This window comes from Ceratosolen solmsi, unplaced genomic scaffold (genome assembly GCF_000503995.2).
Source record: "Ceratosolen solmsi marchali unplaced genomic scaffold, CerSol_1.0 scaffold6, whole genome shotgun sequence".
In the NCBI taxonomy this organism is placed as follows: Eukaryota; Metazoa; Arthropoda; class Insecta; order Hymenoptera; family Agaonidae; genus Ceratosolen; species Ceratosolen solmsi.
In genome coordinates, this window is record NW_011948414.1 from 9,468,251 (window position 1) to 9,489,580 (window position 21,330).

Genomic DNA, 21,330 nt, shown 5'->3' on the forward strand with positions numbered 1-21,330 from the left:
AAATTAAATAGAATAATTTATGTAACTGTATATTAACAAATAAAAAAAAAATTTTTTTAAATTGTTCCTACGTGCCTTTTATATAGTTCTTATGTATATAATTACTTATTTATATAAAATAAATATTAACATTAACAATATATATTACATTATTAATATTACACGCATTATATAAAAAATAAATATTGCATTGAAAATGAATATAAAACTGTAAATCTTTACTTAAAATACTGTTAATAATTTCCATGCACATTTGCTCTATAATATGATACAAATAGTTTGTACTACGTAGTTATAGATTTTTATTTGGATGCATAATAAATAACATGAATAATATATATAATATTGTTAAAAAATATATATGTATTTCTATTTTTTAAAACGTTGCTCTAATTCTAAAAAAAATAAATAAATAAATTTTATAACGCCCATATAACTATTATTTCGACTTTTCATACCTGTCAGAATTTTCAATAGATGAATTTTACTTCCGACTGTTAATTCGCTTTCATGTTTTTCATATATATATGTATATATATATATATATATATATATATATATATATATACTAGTATTATTTGACAAGTGTCGAATAAGAATAAAAGAGCTTATGAATTTTATGTCATAGTCTGTTAACACCTAAAATTCATTTTCTTCATGGGAATGCCTGTAGGTCCATCTACGAATTCACAGATATCAAAGCCTAATTTAGTCAGGGGATGACAGTTGCTCTTGGGATTACCCCATTTGCCCGTAAAATTCATCCATTCGGGCATTACGTGCTTATCATGAATCGAGAGTAGTTCCACTTTCCTCCAAGTAGGCCAGGGCGTCCCGAAACCACTCTCATCGTAAAGCCTCGGAAGACGCACAAACTTGTGTTTACCTGGTGCCGTCCACAGTCCGTGTGAACCTCGGGCGCTGAAAAGAATTGGATGCGAGCCTTCGGCTGTAAAGACTCGCTCTGGAAAAATAGGTTTCTGAAAGATACCCTTACGGGTCTCTTGTGACTCAAAAATGAAGGTACCGGAGCGAGGCTCGTAGCGGTAGAATGCGCCTGCATCATGTGCCGAAACATACATTGCCAACGGGTAATTCTTATCCTACAAAATTGGTGTAATTCCTCAAATACAATTTTTTTTCTTTCTATCACTTTGTTTATTTATTGGGACGAGACTATTTTACGGATTTAATTGATTTTCATTTATGCACTTAAGCTGCCGTATAAGCGTGACTTTATACCAATAATAATATTAGTTATAATATTACTAATAATAACATTAGTATGTTTTATTATTATTTGAATAAAATTTGTACGTCTAAAGGTAATGGTTGATTTTTCAATTAAGTATATAATGTATTTTTTAAACAAAAATACGAGAAATAAAAAATAGAGTTATCAGTAGTAATAGTTTTTTTTGTCAGACAGTTGAAATATCATTACTGAGGCATCCTTGAAAATATTAAAATTAAGTTTTATTGCAATGATTTTTTTATAAACTATTAACTTATAAAAACGAAAAATTTATATTATTTTTGAGACTTATAAATCATTATTTGCGCTATTTTAAAGCTACCGAATATAAAGCTTATGCTGGGATTTTAAACGAACAAAAATGCTCTTAAAAGAACTGGCTTAATCATTATTGCTCATTAATAAATAATCTATGTTTCAAAAGAATAATGGGAAATTAATTGTTGTAACACATTTATGTATTTGTAATTTTATATGTAAAAATTAAATGTCAAGTATCAAAATGTTTTCATTTCTAAGATATAAGATAAATCAAAGAGAAAGGAACTTTATAATGGGATCCAAGATTTGATATATTCTCAATAAATTCTATACTAGACCGACATTCTACTTATAAAATTTCAATATGAAGGAGTATAATTGAAAATATTCATTGAATACTTCAGGCAAAGAGTATATTCATTTTTTAGATTCATTTTCCTAAGATATCTTAAAAATACGTCATCGAACAATATATAAGAAATAACCCATTTAATAAATTTCACTGTTAAATGTATAAATAAAAGAAAATTTAATTTTAACTAACTTTTACGTACGTTAATAAATAATAGATACGTCATTGCTGAAATAGCCTATATTATTTATATTATTTTTATATATTATATAAATTGTTATTAAGAATATATTAATATAATGACACTGTGCATCGAGTCTCTGATATTCAGAATGCGCATCAAATTTAAAACCATTCAATTTCTCACTCATGAACTCACCTTAAAATACAGACTAACGTGCTCCCAATCACCAACGTGATTCCCGTATTCCTTTAATCTACCGAAGCACGTGCCACCCAAACTGGGTATCGGCCAGCTGCCGAGAATACCAAGATCAAGTACACACACAGCCTTGCCCTCGCTAAATGGATAAAACATCCAGTAAGTCACGTGGAAGTGCAGTGGATGCTGCGTGTGGAATTTTATCTTCTGGAGAATCTTCTCGTGTAGAATATGTGATTTCGAAATTTCAGAATTGACGGGAATAACGTGTGACCCATGGCTTCGCGACAATCTTCGGTCCTTAAATGACGATACCAGTAATTTTTCTATTGATACGCCTGAGCCTACAGCAGATCCGAATTTTTCGTTTTTTTCGAGGCAATATTTACCTGAAGTTTATTTACATTACATAAAAGTAATCTTAAAAATATCCTTTTGACATTTCATTCTTTCTTAATTCCGTTCAATTCGGTTAACATTAAATTTCTGCTTTTACGATAATTTAATGCAAAATTTGTCTAAATAAATAGGTATATGTTATGTGAAATGGTACAGAAATTTTTATTAAATTTATATTTATAATAAATGATTTTTTTATTTAAAATTTTTAGAATTTTATTGCATATTAAAAATTCTGCTTTTTTCACTAAGTCACTTAAAATGTATAACTAAATATTCATATAAAAAGTAATTTCGCAGTTTATTTAGTTTAATTTCATTTGACATATTTATATTTTAAATTAACATTTTACCTAAAGTATGTAAAAAAAATAATAATAAATTTTTAAAAATCCACGTATATTGTAGTCGTAGTATGAAGTAAATGTATTAAATATGTGAGTCTAATATTTTCTAACAATTCTTTATGAAGCTTAATAATTAAAAAATTTCACTAAATTTATATAAACATATGTTACTATTTATTTAATATTAATCGTATAGAGAAAAGATATTAAAATTAATAAAAATGATTTTTACTATGTTAAATATTATACAATGTTCGATTGAATTATATTAATAACACACACCACTCACACACGTATTAAATATACCAAAAAATTTACCAGCAATAACAAAGTAGGTAAAGTGTTTTTATTTTTTTTTAATTTTATTGGAAATATGAATTGAAGTCATTTAATTGTCTTCATTGTATCAATTTAACAATAATAACAATATTGATATATAGTTATTGACAATATTAAGAATAGTTATTTGTTTATTTTTTTTTATTTATTTAAAATTGATAGGATTAATTAGTTTAAATAAAGCCCCGTGACTTGAATATATCATATTGTATTGTTCATTCATTATTAAAAGTTAACTAATTTTCAAGAGTCAAAAATTCCTTACCTGGCACATTATTACTCTCGATGGACTTTATGTCGAAATCGTCGACCATTGCATTTAGAATCGGTAGTTGATGCTTCTTCAGATTATTGGAAGGCGATATAGTTGTTTTCGTCATCGTCGCTCCTGCTGACGGTATCAACGACTCCGAGTTCATAATGCAGTTCTTCAACAAGGCATAAATTGGAATGTTGTCGGCAGGCTTGCGGCCATGTAGAAAGGACGACCGGTTCTGTAGCAGCGATTCTGTAAATCCATCGATTTTTGCATGTGTGATCTTTTAATTGATATTATTGCAAAAATTGAATAATTTGAAGAATAAGGAACGTCTAGAAGCTTAGCATACATCAACTGTATGAAATGCATGCTTAATTAAATAAATAAACATTAGGTTCAAATTTATATGATATCACTAGTGAAATTAAATCGCATTGATTGAATTACATTAGGTTTAGTAAGTATTATAATTACTGGCTTTATTGTATTTTTAAAAGTCTTTGAAACAGTACGTATATTGGCATTGATATGTTTAAAAAATTATCTGTAGCATATTTTGGTGAATATAAGTGAATATAAAAAATAGTGATATATATTTGATAAATTTACAATAAAAATAACATGTACAATGTAACAATCGGTATTAAATTTTTTTTTTAAGATTAATTTATTAATATTAACATTATATAACATTTATATAATATTTTATAGTTTGAAACCAATAATTAAAAAGCGGATAGACATTTATAACGTAAAGTTATACTGAATTACTTTAAAGATGCGATAATTACAAAAATATATTTAACCAAGTAAGTAATTGTTTAACATATTTTAAAAACAAAACCAAATTATAGGATAGCCGAATTGTCTTTTGCACGAATACTATTGAAAAATTCTGATAAAGATTATTGAAATATAATTAAATCATAAGCAAATTTATGAATGCATTAGGTGAGAACACATATGGAAAATAGAAATTCCGTGACATCCTTTCAATTCATGTACCGAAAAACCACTTTCTACGGAATGATGAGTATAATAAAATTAAATAAAAAAATTTAATTAAACTTTTTCATTGTATTTAAATAAAAAACTTATCACCTGCATATTTTTTTTTCATATTTATAACGGCTGAAATATCTATAATTAAAGCCGTATTTTATTTTCATGTTTTAATTATTTATATAATTACCGATTAAAGTATCTGGATATATATATATATACACACATTTATATGAGATAATAATGAAATTATTATAAATTAAATTTATCTTAATAATCTCCTTTATTTAATATTTTTGTTTTAATTAAAGGCACATGAATGACAATTGAAGCAAGTACTATTTTATATAAATTAACCGACGATAAATATTTTATAAAAGGTCTTGTAGATTATTATTGTACTCGATGTGCACGAATTAGAGCCTCAAATCAACAAAGTTCACTATTACAATTATCTCATATAAATAGCCTAATCATACGATGCAGCTATAAGTAGAATAGATAAAAAAATTTGTACATGAGATGCAAATGATAGACTATTACTATTCTTATACATTACCCTCGCTACCAAAATTCATCGGATAAGTACTAAATTTCATTGTGAAAATAACAAAAGTTTCGTATTATTAATAAAATGTACTTACTGTTTTAAAAAAAAAATTAAATAAAATTTCAGAAAATAATATAAGAAAAGCCATTTTCGTATTATAACTATTTGTCGAATGTTAAACAAAGTATTCAAAAGATTTCCCATTCTCTCGGCTATCCGCATCATTAAGCTTCGCATTCGTTGAAAAATTCTCTTCCAATATCACCAACCGATCACGTATCCCTTGCCTACATCTCGTTGCTCCCACGTTCCGCATCCTCACTTCGCGAAATCAAAAAGGGTCAACACAATGCGACGAATGTGGCATGATACACGTATACGTTCGCACACGAAGCGCAAGCACGAGACTCTCTCGCAAATTCTCGCGTGACACCGTAGGCGACGTGTTCTTTCCGAGATCAAAGTAGCACACACGCGAGCCTCCTTCTCCGTACACGTGTTTCCTCCCATTCGATCAAATGAGGAGTTCGCATTGATTTGCAATGGCAATCGAGTCTAATGATGAAAGTGGCTCGTTATGGTGGTACCGCCCCATTGTCATCGATGCACTCAAAATTGAAATGTTGACATAATTAATGTTGACCCTCGTTGGCTTATGGCTTTCCGCGTCTGTGCTCGCTAGAGCTTTTCCACGAGTATTTGCCGACTGATAGATGAGCTCGATCGTGAAATTTGAAGTGAAAGCTATATTCCGAGTAATCGCTGCCATTTTCGAATGAAGAGGCGCTTCGCTGCATCACTGAATACCTTCATTATGATAAAGTATAAACAATAAGAAATTAATTAGCAAATCTTTATAGAATATGTAGTGAGAAAATTTTCCAAAGTATTGGATTTCTGCCCAATGTTATAAATTCTTAACTATTACTGGTGACTAGTTAATATTGATATAGTTTTTCTTAAAGCCATGCACGGGCTATCGTAATGTAAGAAGGCCATTTTCCATTTTATTCGAATATATATCAATTATCTTTCGTGCAATTATTTTACTTTATTTAATCGCGTTATTTTATAATTTAATATTAATGAATGTAATGCATTTCTGGGTAGTAATGAATTAACTAAATAGAATTACCTTGATAATAGTAATAATAATGATAATAATAATAATGATAATGATCATGACAATAATAATAATAATAATAATGATAATAATAATAATGATAATGATCATGACAATAATAATAATAATAATAATGATAATAATAATAATGATAATGATCATGATAAGTCATCTAAGTTATTTGCCAAAAAAAAAAAAAAAAAAAAAAAATGAAAAAACTAAATCTCCCACTATTTTAATAATCATTGGCATATACAATTTTAACATATATTAAAAGCGAATATTGTAATCCCCCCCCCCTCCAAATATTTGGAAAGTTTGTAAACAATATTTTAATTCTTGAGAACTAACGTAAACTGGTGCGTGTTTGGAGATAATTATCAGCTGCTTGCATGTTGTCCAAAAATTCCGGTACTCCAAGAGGAAGGAAGCGTTCACCAGGTGCAAGCCAGACAAGTGGAGCCCAATCACGTATAAGTCCGCGTACTACAAAAATGTGAGATTTATGGATTTTAAAATTTGATTTTTTAATGATTTTTCTATTTTTATAAAAAATGCATTATCATTTATGTAAATATAATATATTCTAGAACAACTTTATTTTATAATATTCAAAATTTATTTTCTTGTCAATAATTACTTTATACAAAATTTGTTTCCTTTTTTTAATTATAATTACATCATAATGTTGATATTGAACTGTATTTCATAATTAATAAAAAATATACGAAATTTGTGAAATGTGAAAAATATATATTCGGCTGTTTATTTACATTTTCATTATAAATTGCGTTCATGAGAATTTATTCAAAGTATGAAAAATAATTTTAAAAACTATTCCTACATTAATGTGAAAAATATCTATACTTTTATAATAATTAAATATTCGAATAATTATTAATGATTATTTTAATAGAAATATATATTATTTTACAATATTTTTTTCTTATAATTAAGTAAGTTATGACATGAAAAAATAAATCTTAGTATAATATTAGTTTAATTAACTATCAATATGAAAGGAAAAAAAGTAAAGAATTTAAAATATTTGTACACAATCTAATAAAAATAAATAAAAGCTATAAGATAGTTATAATTAATTATCCTACCTTAATTTATAATTATCTATTCCCCGAACATATATATAAAAAAGTTTACAATACATAATTAAATCCAATTACATATTATCACGTGAATGTCTAGATTTGATTAAAATATCGACCGCTTTATAGAGTTACGTACTTTATATATTTTTTTTAAACTTTATTTTATTTTACTTTAAAAAGTATGAATATTTTTATAAATTATATAAAAGTAAAAAAGATTCATTTAAGGAGATCTGAAGAACAATATTTAGCTTGTAAGGTTTTTTTTCCAGAGTATGAATTTTACGTTTTCGTACGTAATTTTCCGTTAATCTCATTAATTACTCTTACTCTTGAATAAGTAATATTCATTAGTTAATATAGTAGTAAATATAGTAATAAGTTACATTAAATTTTATTATGTGGTGATTAGTTGTGTATTGATTAGTATGTGTATTGATAAAATATTTCGTATTAAAAAAAAAAAAAAAAAAAAAAAAAAAAAAAAAAAAAAAATGAATGAAAAATTGGATCAGGGTGAGCCGCAAAAGCTTGACTGACTAAGAAATGCCGAAAAATTCAGACTAATTAATACCAATAATTAGCATCCAATTTGCGAATTGAAAATATTATGATAGTATGAAGATCTTTGTATGAATATTTGAAAGTTGCTAATTTATTCTTAATGTGGACTATTTTACCAAAAAAAGAGGACGCGCGCGTTATTGTATTATTGTAGAACAATGTCACTATCTGCCAGGAAGGTGCGACTTCTATTGAACAAAAGTTATCTAATATTTCTACCCAACTCTTTGAAGGTATTAGGCTCCGTTATACTTCTTTTTTATCGATACTCATCGGCCAATCAAACGCCTACGAATATAAAACAAAGTTTGTAAAACTTATTGCATAAGAGACTGGTATACTTAAAAGCAAGGATTTCGACACTAAATATAAAGTGAACGTGTGAGTTCACTTGGAGGTCATAGTGATGAAAGAGCAAATTTTGAGAATGTCGTAATAATTAACGCTGATGTAACTTTAAAAAAATCTAAAAACCTTAGAAAACTTCTTCTAAATCAAGTCATTTGCTTGCATTGAAAACTTTAGGAAGCACATCAAATTCCTTAATTGTAATTATGTTACATTATTTTATATAAATTTATGACTTTGAGGATAGAATTTATCGATTTACTTAAATATTTTAGGAAAATATAAAATTTTATAAATACTTTTTCATAGAATTATCTATGAAAAATAATATAATAATTTATAATAATATAATAATAATAATAATAATAATAATTTCTATATTAAATTACTTGAGTTTCTTTTCATACAATTTTTAACATATAATTTGATATCGTGGCTAATAATAATAATAATAATAATAATAATAATAAGTTTATTACAATTTAATAAATGATATATTAAATAGTTGTAATTGATATATTTAAAATCCGTTACACGCTCATGGCATGTGCTATTAAAAGCAACTATAAAATTTATAATAGAAATATTAAAATTTATGATTCATAAATTGTTTTAATGATAAAAATAAAATATTTATAGAGTTCATAAATATCAAGTTATTGAACTTGATTATAGATTCATGTTGTAGAACTTATTGTTATCAATTTTTAAAAAAATTAAATTAAATTATATTAAATTACATTAAATTAAATTAAAAATTAAAAATTAAAAATTAAAAATTAAAAATTAAAAAGAAAAACCTATTGTTTAAAATACTATCTATTATTGATGTAGATGACTATTAAATCCATAATTAAGGCATATAAATGAAAGTGTTTATTTTGAACAACTTAAATAGAATAATAATTAATCGACTAGAAATTAAAAGTTATCTGAAAATTTTAAATAATTGACATTGAATACGTACTTTTTATTTCAATCTTTACACTAATGTGGAAACGTCTCAATAAGTAGCCTAATATAGGATACCATAGATCATATTTTAGATATATTCTCCAGGATAACCAACCAACTCGAATGTAAAGTAAAACAATATTTTCTTTTTCATGATATTAACAAGTGATAATGAAATAATAACATTAATGTAAAAGGCCGACTAACCTCGAATATCTTCGACGAGAGTCGAACTGATTTGTTGAGCAAGAATGACAACAAAGACAAACATCAGCCAACGCATGGTCGTACAGCCTCTTTTTCAGCATCTTGAATTTGTTTGCTCCACAATTGGTAGCAGTTAAATTTACCCTTTGCTTTCCATTTTTATCATATCTATGGCCAGAAAATTGAAAATTTCTTTGAACGTTCATTTTATAAGCAAAATTAAGAATTGTAAAAATTATTTTAAAATAATTCAAAAACGATTATATAACGATAGAAACGTAAATCACGTTAAGACTAATTTTAAAAAAATACGACATATTTTATAATATTAATAAATTATGTACGATTTTAAATGGTTATTAATATTGAAGAACAGTTATAAAAATATTTTTATTATAATTGGTTTTAGAAATTCATAAATACTTTTAGCATTATGTAATCTCTTGATTATAATATCTTTAGAAATTTTATTAGAAATTTAATTCATTTTTGTTTAAATGACCAAGTTTCCTGATTTAATGTTTGAACCAAATTTTTTACTAAATCTGTAAAAATCTAGATAATATTAACTTTTATATTTATATTATATAATTGTGTATTAATTTTTACTATTAGAAAATACATAAAATAAAATAGCAGATTGTATAAAGTTGGTAAGAGGTAAAAGGTTAATTTTAAATATATGTTTAAAATATTAGTTCAATGATATTTATTTTAAATGAAAATGTCGATACCATCGTTACTGGTGTTAAACACAGATATTTGAATTTCATCAGATTAAATATAATATTAAAATAGAACCACTTCTACAAATTAATTTAACTTCATAAAGTTATGTTTTTCACTAAATAGTTTTTATACTTTGATCATTTCTTAAAACGAATTTTCCACAATATTTGGAATTTTATTTAAATTTCTACTAAATTAATGAGGCATATAAATTTTAAATAACTTTAATCGATAACTATCCGAGTATAAAATTGAAAGAAAACTTATAGCAATTTAAAAAAAAAGAATAATATAAAGATTTCAGTAACCTATATTTACGTTATAATAGTCAAATGTATGTTTACGCGATTACAATTTTTTTTATAGAAAATATTACATAAGTAACTTATTATCATTATTTTCTAAATAATTAATTAATACATTAAACTAACGAAAAAATCTTTATATCAAATATTTCTATTAGTACAAGTTTACATATTATTGTTAATTAAATTAGAAAAAAATGTATAATTTTTCATTGAAGGTGAGATGTACGGTGAGGAATATATCTTCCTTGAAGCTATTTTTTTCATAATTCAAATAAATAGTGATTACGAGTTATCAATTAATATATTTAATTACAAAAGTATAATTAAAGTACTAAAACATTTTTAAAAGACATATCTTCACAATGATTTATCACTGAGCACACGATATACGTATAAGCATAATAGAGCAGTGAAACTTTTTTAATTCCTTTGCAACGCATTTTTTTTATTATATACCTCGGAATAATGCGGCAATAGCAAAAATCCTTGCTCCAAATCTATAGAGCTAGATACAAGGATGCCGACGCTATTAACAACAATACGGCGCGTAAATAAACAAGAATAAGGTGCGTCGTGCGTCGTGCGTCGTGCGTCGTGCGTCGTGCGTCGTGCGTCGTGCGTCGTTTGTACGTCCCCGGCGAATACTCCGAGACGAACTGCCGGGCATCAGGAAAGGCCCCTCGCGGTCACTTGGGCCCTGTTTTCCTACCACCGCCGGTGAATGATCTCCCGCTTCCGCGCTTTTGCGCTCACTGGTTGCGTTACATCCTGTATACGCTTATGCTGCCTGTATATCGCCTTTACGCAGTTTGTGTAACTGTGCGTGTGCGAATGGCCCGTAAGGTTCCATACATGCGCGAGAGGCAGGAATGTTATCTCAAAGGCCAATACAACTTTTTATAGGGAAACATATCCACGCATACATAATTCTTGGCTACTAATAGCTATTCGGTTCACTTTTGTCCATTATGAATTTATCTATGATGTTGGACATATAAATGGGATAAGACGTTACTTTCTCTCTTAATAATCAATTTATGTTATTGATTATAATGTGAGATAGCGTAACCATTAGCTTTATACTGATTGAGTTTATACTAATTGAGACTTTAAAATTGTATTGATGTACCTCTATTATTCAGGCAATCTATTACTCAGGCAAACTAGATATTTCTCTTATTGTACATGGTTCCCTTCAATTTATTGTGTCATTCACTTTTCTAGCCATGATATTAATAATGTATTTTATATGTTTTATTTTTTTTGTTTCTATATCTCGAAGGTAATTATTAAATTTATTCATTTTAATACAATAGTTATGCTCTTTTATGTAGTATTATTGCTAATTGAAATTAACACTGTATTTATTAAAGTCTGTGACAATTAATAATAATCTCTCGATTCAAATTCAGTACGTAATAAACGACAAAATAATGATAAACTTTAGACTGTATTTTTTTATAATTACAAATTCTTTATTAGTAATACAATTATATTAAGCCATGATGTCGAATAAGATATATAAATTACGAAATCATTTACAGGTATATATAATCTCATTTACGTATTAAACTTTGTAATGATTATGCAGTAGTGAAATTATGTTAGTATTTTATGTTTAATATGTAATCGATTTACTATTTGAACATGTTTTATTTTCAATTTTTATTTCAAATCTATTCTTGACTTTTTTAAAGCAGTTCTCTCTGTCTGTCTGTCTGTCTGTCTCTCTCTCTCTCTCTCTCTCTCTCTTTCACGTATGCGCAACTGCGCGTGTTTTTTATATCGTAATATTTATTTCTATATATTTAATTACATATATATTTAATGTAAATATTATACTATATTTTTAATTATGTATAGTATACTATATAGATTGTACTACATCTGTAATAATGTATATTATAACTATAAAAATTTTATCTAACATTTTTATTATTTATTTTCAACACTAAACCGGCAAGCTTATTTGAAGAGAATATTTCAACAACAGGATGCTTTAATCTGTTTAATATTCTTATTCAGTTTTTTTTTTATACATGAATATGGATGGATATATATATATTTCAAAATATTTTATGCGATGACCATTTGAATTATGTATAAGAGAATTGATTTTATTATTAATGAAAGTGACTGCCTACGCGTATTATAATACATTAAGAAACGTATTCTAAATATCATTGTTACGTATTTTTGTGATACACTGTATCGACTATAATAACGGAGACCTGATTTATTTTGCTTACATATCTCATATGTTATTTATTAAATGATATGTTATTTTCATTTATCCCAAATTAACTTATTGTCTTATTACTATTTTATATAGTACTATTTTATTAGTTATAATACTAATTTGTCTTATTTAATTTATCACTATCGTTTATATATCATATATATTTACATTTTCTTATACGCACATTAGTAATATTATTCAATCTACTATTATCTATATTGCAGACACTCACATATTTAAATTCTTGATTATTATCTTTAAACAGAACTATCATTTTATGGATAATAAGTGTAAGATGACGTTTATAATTAAGTTTAATTAATAGTGTACATATGTGCGCGCGTCGATATCGAGAGGTAAAAACCATAGAAAGATTTAACTATGAATTTATACAAAAGTCTATCCAAAAAGTTAAAAGTAGTCAATAAGGTCAAAATATTTCTATATGTTTTATGAAAATTTATGTTTACGAACAAAAGCAATATTAATAAAAAGCAATTGAAAATGTTGCTTCCATTCATGCCATACAGGGAAGAAAAGTTGTATTTAGAAATAATATATTTCTTATAGCTGAAGAATAATCAATAATAAAGTGTATACAGCACATCGAATCCATTATATATCATTTTAAAAATCGTTAAAAAAACATTCCATAAAAATAAGGTAAACAAATTAATAATTTATAAAGTGAAATAAAGTATAATATTTTATAAATTTAAGTATTATCGATAAATAATAATTTTAATGATCTCCTGTGCATCTCAAAATTGAATAATTGATATAAACTGTTTTCCCTTTATAGAGCATCTTGCAGTAAAAGTTTCGCCATTGAATTTCCCTTCATTAGAAGTGATTATAAATTTTCATAATTCATCATTTTTTCTGATACATAAACATACATTATGCATAAAACGTATTTATACTAAGGAGATATTCTTATATGGGGATTTAGGATAAAAGGCTAGAGAACAAAGGTAAAAAATGTTATTTAAGAGCAGCTAACATTGATAAAGATCGATTTTTGCTTTGACTCCATTCAGATATAAGACAATATTAAAATAATTTATAAATAAAAAAGCTTTCATAAAATTTTAAAATTATAACGAAATCAAATTTTCTGTGGCTACAATTCACTGATTTCAATACGTTACTAAAAGCTAAATCACCGAGTCATTGTTTCGTTACGTTCACGGTAATTACTCTTGCATAACTTTATCACACTTTCCTTACATTAATTCTGCAAACTTCTACTATTTTCTTACGGAAGTTTAACAAGATTTTTTTATTATCATTATTAAAAAATTTTATGTAAAATTTAATAGTCTAAAATTATATCATGATTATGAAAGTCTATAATTGGAATTTCAAAAAATATATCTTACGTATATTTCGAGATTGCGTCATAAATTTATTGAATTATAATTATTTTTAATTTTGTTTTAACTAGTTTTAACTAGATTGAAAAATATTCGCTTATCTATATATATTTAAGAAATCAGTGATTTCTTTATTTTTCGACTATTTGATTAGATGTTTTTTATTTAAAATTACTATCAATTAGTAGCTCTTTCATGGCTTTGAATATAACTACGGATCTCTTCGGATTCAATTTTATTCGACTTTACAAGATTCATTTTGTATTTTATAATTTTGGTATAAATTTACAGTTATTTCCATTTTTTTTTATACAGAAAATTTTCTGACAACTATCCTTTTTTCAATTGATATTTAAACTACTACCATACAATATTATTTTCTGCAACCAATAGTTAAAAATAGTATTTAAATATAAATAATTTGCATATTATAGGCAAATATAATATGCCTTATTTTAATTTAAATATTTATTATTTCCATATTGATATATATTCGCCTTTCTCACTTCAACTTTACACTTTATATTTTCATATTGAAATTCTCACCATATATTTGGTATAATTATGAGTATCATCATTATTATAATATTTTTTCCACGATACTTTTTTTCATTTTATATTTGATAAAAATTACGTAAGTATAGAATAGTTGTACAATTTATAAAAATATAAAACAATTTATAATAATAGAATAAATCCCCTACTATCTTTTGTTTTCATGCAATAAAATTATAATTCATTGAAATTGAAAATGGACTGAATTTATAATTTTAAAAAATTATTTATATGTTCGGTTTACAGATAAGAAAGTTAGATACGCGTAGTTCAATATATTTTCATTATGAAATATAGAACTAACGAAAAAGAAATTTAGCAGAAAAATTTTATTGTGAATTCAATTAATTACAAAATCCATAATCATACGAAAGCTATTTCTATAACATTTTATAATAAAACATTTATCTTTAGTACATTTTTATGAGTATAACGAAAATATAATTACAATCAATTATATTTTGACTTTAACCCATTGATGTAATTTATTTATAAAAGTATTTTTTTAAAAAAGATCAAACTCGCATTTTATTTTTTAGATTTATAAATAATCGGGAAAGTTTCACAATATAAGTATTATCATTAAAAAATTAACGATCTATCTCAATAGATATTTTATTTATTATTAAAACTACTATTATTAATGATACTTGAAAAACCACAAATTTGCTTGCTATTCAAACACAAAGAATACTTTACAAAAAAGAGTTATTTCTTACATTAATATATACATTTTAAACTAATTAATTAAACAGTTTTTTCATTTGAAAAAATTGACTTATTACAATCAACGATATACGCAAAAATAGTAAAAAATGAGAAATTAAACGCATTTCACTCCAATATATCAAGCGATAGAAATCTTCAAGAAAGTACGGCCACGTAAGCATGCTGCAGTTTTCCGCATGGGAAAACTTTAATTAGGACGACTATAGAAGAACATACTCATTAATTCAATGTACATGACTATTACATAGCGTTTACAATCTTATTTCTTTCTTTCTTCCTTCCTTCCTTCCTTCCTTCCTTCCTTCCTTTCATCCTCGCTTTGACGTCTGTTGAAGTCACCGAGGCGCGGGTAACGTGAATCCGGAAATAGATGCTTTTAACAAAATGGAAAGTAAATATACGTGATTAGATATTACGATGGCGCATGAGACTTTGAATACGGATGTAATCACAAATAAAATACAAACGTACAACTGTGTACTTAATTATTATAAATACCTAAGAATATTACCTCAAATCTCATTCAGAAAGCTAATCTTATGTACGAAGGTATCATCTACTCATCTGTAATTCACATTTATTCGTTTCTCTATATAATTTGTACACATACATACATGCTCATTAGCAGAAGGAATAACTTTTTTTTTATATTGTACATAAATAACATAAAAATTATATTTTTATTTCATCGTAATTATGTAATCTGTAGTCAAGATTAAAAATGCTTAATTACGATTGAATAAAAATCTATGGTTTTAAATTAATTTTAGATTCAAGCATTCATTTTTAATTATTTTGAAAGAGTATAAAGTATTGGTTTAGTTTTTTTAGCACCAATATATTTCAAATTATTTTATCACTACAATTTATTAGCTATTTTCTTTTTAGTATTGGATAATAATTTTTCCATTAATAAAGTTAATCAATGAGTTTGTATATATTCATTGGGAATACGTGTATGTATAGTAATCAATGTAGTATTTATTAAGAAATTAGAATTATGTATGCGTAAACGAAAAAATTTATACACAAGAAAATAAATTTGCAGAAGCTATCGTCAATTTATACGAAATAAATATTTTATTTAGCAGTTATTATGATTATAAATCTTATTATAAATATAAGTTATTGAAAAGTTTAACGATTCTATAGATTTCTTAATTTGGATTAATAAATAATAATATTATCTAATCTGAAATAATCTTAATAATTCATATATTTCCCATTTTTTATTTAATTCGTTTAACTATTACACGTCGATTTTTACTTAAAAAAATACCATATTGTTTAATTACATTATTCTAAATAAATTTTTATATAAAATTTGATTTTCGTTTATATCATCCAAATTTTAAATACAATAATATAAGGTAAAATTAGCATAGATTTAATAAACTTTCTGGAACGTTAAGTAAATACCATTTTTTAAATATGAAAGTTATCTTAATTAAGTTGAATAAATCAGAACTTTTAAGATTAATTTTTATCACTTTTTACAGCATAATTTTATATTATACGTATATGCATATTGAGAAAAATAACTCTAATTTATTACTTTTTATTCAAAAATAATAGATATCATTTATAAATTAATTCTAAAAATATTCATAAATTATTCCGTTGCTTAAAATTGCATTGGTTACTTTCAATTATTTTATCTTGAAGTAAAAAGATTATAAATTCTAAAATTTTTAGTCCTAGTTTTAAAAAATAATAGAGAATTTAAAGGAAGAAAACTTTTATCATTTCTGTTATGAAATGATGAAATCTGTATATGAAATTGAAAAAAGATATATTTATATATAATTGTATACAAATATAAATATGTAATTACATATAATTTGTAAAAAACACAAAATTATTTAATTAATTATTTTTTTATTCATTTGTATCTTGATTTGTATTTTCCATGTCGTCAATATTCATCTTATTATATTATAACAACAATAATGCCTAATTATAATTATAAAAATATTTTTAATTTATTTCTTTGATTTATTTCATAAGAAATAAAGTTTCATACAGAACATTAAAAATATTTGTAATTCATTACAATTCGTAATAAAACATTTTAACTAAATCACTGATTCATTCGTACTATATATTTTAAATATTTAATTAAATTACAAATTAGTTAATTATTATTCAAAATAAAAATAAGGAATTATAAGATTATAATTTTGAACAATTTTCCATCAAATTACATGTGCCCACTATGTAAAATAACAAGAAAATTAAATTGCAGATTATTTTCAAAAAATAATATACTTTAATATAAAATGAAAAATTATTTATTATAAAATACTTTACATGAACAAAATTCTTTTTTAAAGGAGATTATATACATTTAAATTTTAATATATCAATAAATATGGAATTACTTTTAAATCTATAAAAAAAAATTGTACATACAACCGTAATAAAGTTTGAATTACCAATATAATAAAACTGCTTTCAATTGACTTACATTGAATAATTGACTTGATTGAGTTACAAAAATAATTTTCTCATTATTAGCCATGTGTATTATATGTAATTGATCTTGAAACTTAATCGAAAATTTAGAAACTCGCACTTAATATTTTAAAGTATCATGAATTATTGTAAAAATAATAATTAATAATGAGTTCCTAAAAAGTTTAAGTCTTATTCGTATATAATAAAAATTTACAGGCTGCTAGTGAACTAATTAAATATATAATTAATTCAATAGTGTTAATTCAATTAATTTATATAATTATACAAAATAATTATTATATTATTAAAATGTATTCATTTAATTATAATATAAAATATATGGAAATCTCAGATTAATGTAAAATAGAAAAGGTATCATTTTTAATGAATAAAAAATAATCAAATATGCTTTACTTATTATTTATTAAAGTCTTTATTATATTATCAGTGAAGAAGATAGTATAAGTAATTTAATGCATAATTGAGAATTGCTATTAGTACGTAATATATTGTAATTGAAGAATACAAATAATAATAAATTATATACAATCACAATTGATTATTATTATTATAAATCAATTTTATATTTATTACATTTTTTCATACATTTTGCTGTGTCGTTAAATGGTCAAAGGATAGAACATTTGATCACTTACAATTATTTAACATACATTTGAAAATCAAGTACAATACGACTTGATATTTATGATCAGAATTCTATTTAATCTCTTATTAATTAATAAGTATAAATACTTTACAAGCATTTATTAAAATCAAATTAAATGAAATTAATTATTATTTTTGCATTTGATTATTCTTTGTTAAGATCCATTTTTCAAAAAACTACATTATTGAAATATAAAATATGTTTTTTTCCTAAAAGTCTGAAATATATGATAAACAAGTGTTGCTGTTAAGCTAATGACTTATGACAGTTATCTTGGTCATATTTAGCACTAATCGCTACATGAGCATGAATATAAATTGTACGTGTTGCAATTTACTTGTTTAATTTACAATAACAGTATTTAAAATTTCGTAGATTACTTATCGTAAAAATGAATTTTAATAAAAGTGAACGTAAAATGAATTTTGTGCATAATAAAAAGATTGTTATATATAGAAAGATTCGTATATATGAATGTTAATGGCAAGTCGGATGTACGATAAACTGTTCTAGATAGTTCAGCAACGAATTTTAAAGACTTTCAATTGGTTTTTTAAAATATAACAAATAACGTAGGAATTATATGAGTATATACTAGCTCAAGATCGGTTATTATTATTCTTATAAAACTAAATATATTAATACTGCTGAATATTGACAAGTATATTAGAAAAAATAGAATAAATTAAGAAAAATAAGACTTATTTACAAATATATTAGATGTAAGCATTACTTAACATATTTTTCTATCAATATTTTTAAACAGTAATACAAAAAGTATTAAATTAGCAATTCTGTTATATAAAAACTTGTTTTAGTAAAATTTTTTAACAAAGTTTTTCTTATTTCGGTCGTTTATTTTAGTATAATTTACAAAAAAATGACACTATTATGATAAATTATTAATTGATATATTTAATTATTCATATTTTTTATTGATTTACTTGTTAAAAGGTATTTATGAAACAATTGATAATGTTAATTGATAATGTCATACTTTCAATTAAAATATAATATATTTAAATACAATAAAATTTTAATAATTTTAAATAATATAATCACAATAGTATGTGTCTCTATTTGAAAAAATGTAGAATTTGTATAAAAATATAATGTAACTGATAACATGGTTTAATAATTACATTAAATTAAAAAAATTAAATTAAAGGAATAGTAATTGAATAATATATGATAATAAAGAGAAGAATTCTATTTAGGAGAAACTTCTATTTGCAAAACTTATATTACATATAGATTCTTTTTTAAATAAGTAACAATCACTTTATATGTATATTTATACATTTCTAAACTTAAAATACTCTTGTGTTTTCGTATTTGAGGCAAAGTAATATACAAAAATTATTAATTATATCCATAATTAATTATAATATTAATTATTCGTACAATATTTTAAATTTTTTAAAATGTGTATATTTCTATATAAATTAGTCATAGCAGTATAGAATAATTTACATTTTATTAAAAAAAATAATTGTATGTTGCAGTAATTGTACAAAAAGTATATATTAAAAATTTTTCAAAATTATTTTGAAGATCAATATATTATATCGATCTTGTTATATCGATATGTTATATCGATATTATATTGACTGGTATAATTGCAATGATTATACTAGAAATATTACAAACTATCATAGATTAATTATAATTGATAAATAATGTAATTTGAAAATTATTCATTATATAATATATTTGTTACACAATCATTTTCGACGTTACAATAAACATAAACGTTTAGACGATAATTTTTTTTCAGATAAATTTTTTAAGTTATTATGTTTAAAAATCTGCAAATACATTCTGTTTAACATGACATTAATATTTTATCAAAGTATCTTATCAAAGTCTATTTTATCAAAGTACATTTGACATTTAATATCTTACATAAATTTCTATTAAAAAAATTAATAAATATGTACCAACGGCAATAAATACACATGTACGCAATTATTTATTAAATTGATAAAAATGATATATTATACAAAAAAATTAATTTATTAACGACAATCATTAAAAGTATATAAAGAAATTAAGTAACCAAATGTTAAAGTTTTTTTAGATGATAATATAAATGCTTTATTAACAATATGTTTATAAATCAGATCCTTCAAAAGTACTTGTCAAGTACTGCTAAAATGTATGCTCAATTATAATTAATATCATTATTCATTTATATAATAAATTAATTAGAATTTTTTCAATGCTTCATTAAGAAATAAAATAATGAAATATATGTTGAATTGCGATTTATTAGCAAATAATGGAATGTTTAATTATTAGAGAATGTATGATAATAATTGGCGATTAGAAGCTAAAGTTAGCGAATTTTCAGAATTTTCAGGAAGAAACAAATTTTCATTCCAATATTTATAAATATAATTAAAATAAAACAGTTATAAAGTAGCATTAATGAAGAAACTTGACTATTTATTATTATTCCAAAGCTATCGGAAAAATAATTTCTAGTATCTCTAGGCAACAATTTTTTTCATTAAAGTACGAATTAATTTTTTTACAGAATTTCTTAATCCTTTTCTGTTGGAACGAAAAACTTATTTTTCGCCGCTTAATTGTCAATTGTCAATTGTCAATCGATTGACTTAAATAATCTACAGTTTGCTGACATTGAAAATACAAGCAAACAAATTACCGTTGCATTCATCCTTAAAACTGTTCAGCGACAAATGATTAATAATAAATACGAGGCTGTAGCTTAGCAATTATAATATCGCGACAGAATAGAGGCGATTGTTTATTAAGAAATACGTTTTCGTGCGCTTCATTCGACGTGAAAAATGACG

At 24.1% G+C, this 21,330-nt stretch overlaps 1 protein-coding gene across 1 annotated transcript; it reads right to left on the bottom strand.

Moving 5' to 3' along the window:
• Positions 1–632: 632 nt before the first annotated feature.
• On the bottom strand, positions 633–9,591 carry LOC105368001 (uncharacterized). The gene is made up of 5 exons (XM_011506882.1): positions 9,449–9,591; positions 6,621–6,755; positions 3,601–3,843; positions 2,248–2,594; positions 633–1,103 (listed from the first exon to the last, which is right to left on the bottom strand). Exons 1-5 carry the CDS (start codon positions 9,522–9,524, stop codon positions 633–635), a joined length of 1,272 nt encoding a protein of 423 aa, XP_011505184.1. The 5' UTR covers positions 9,525–9,591.
• Between the last annotated feature and the right edge of the window lie 11,739 nt (positions 9,592–21,330).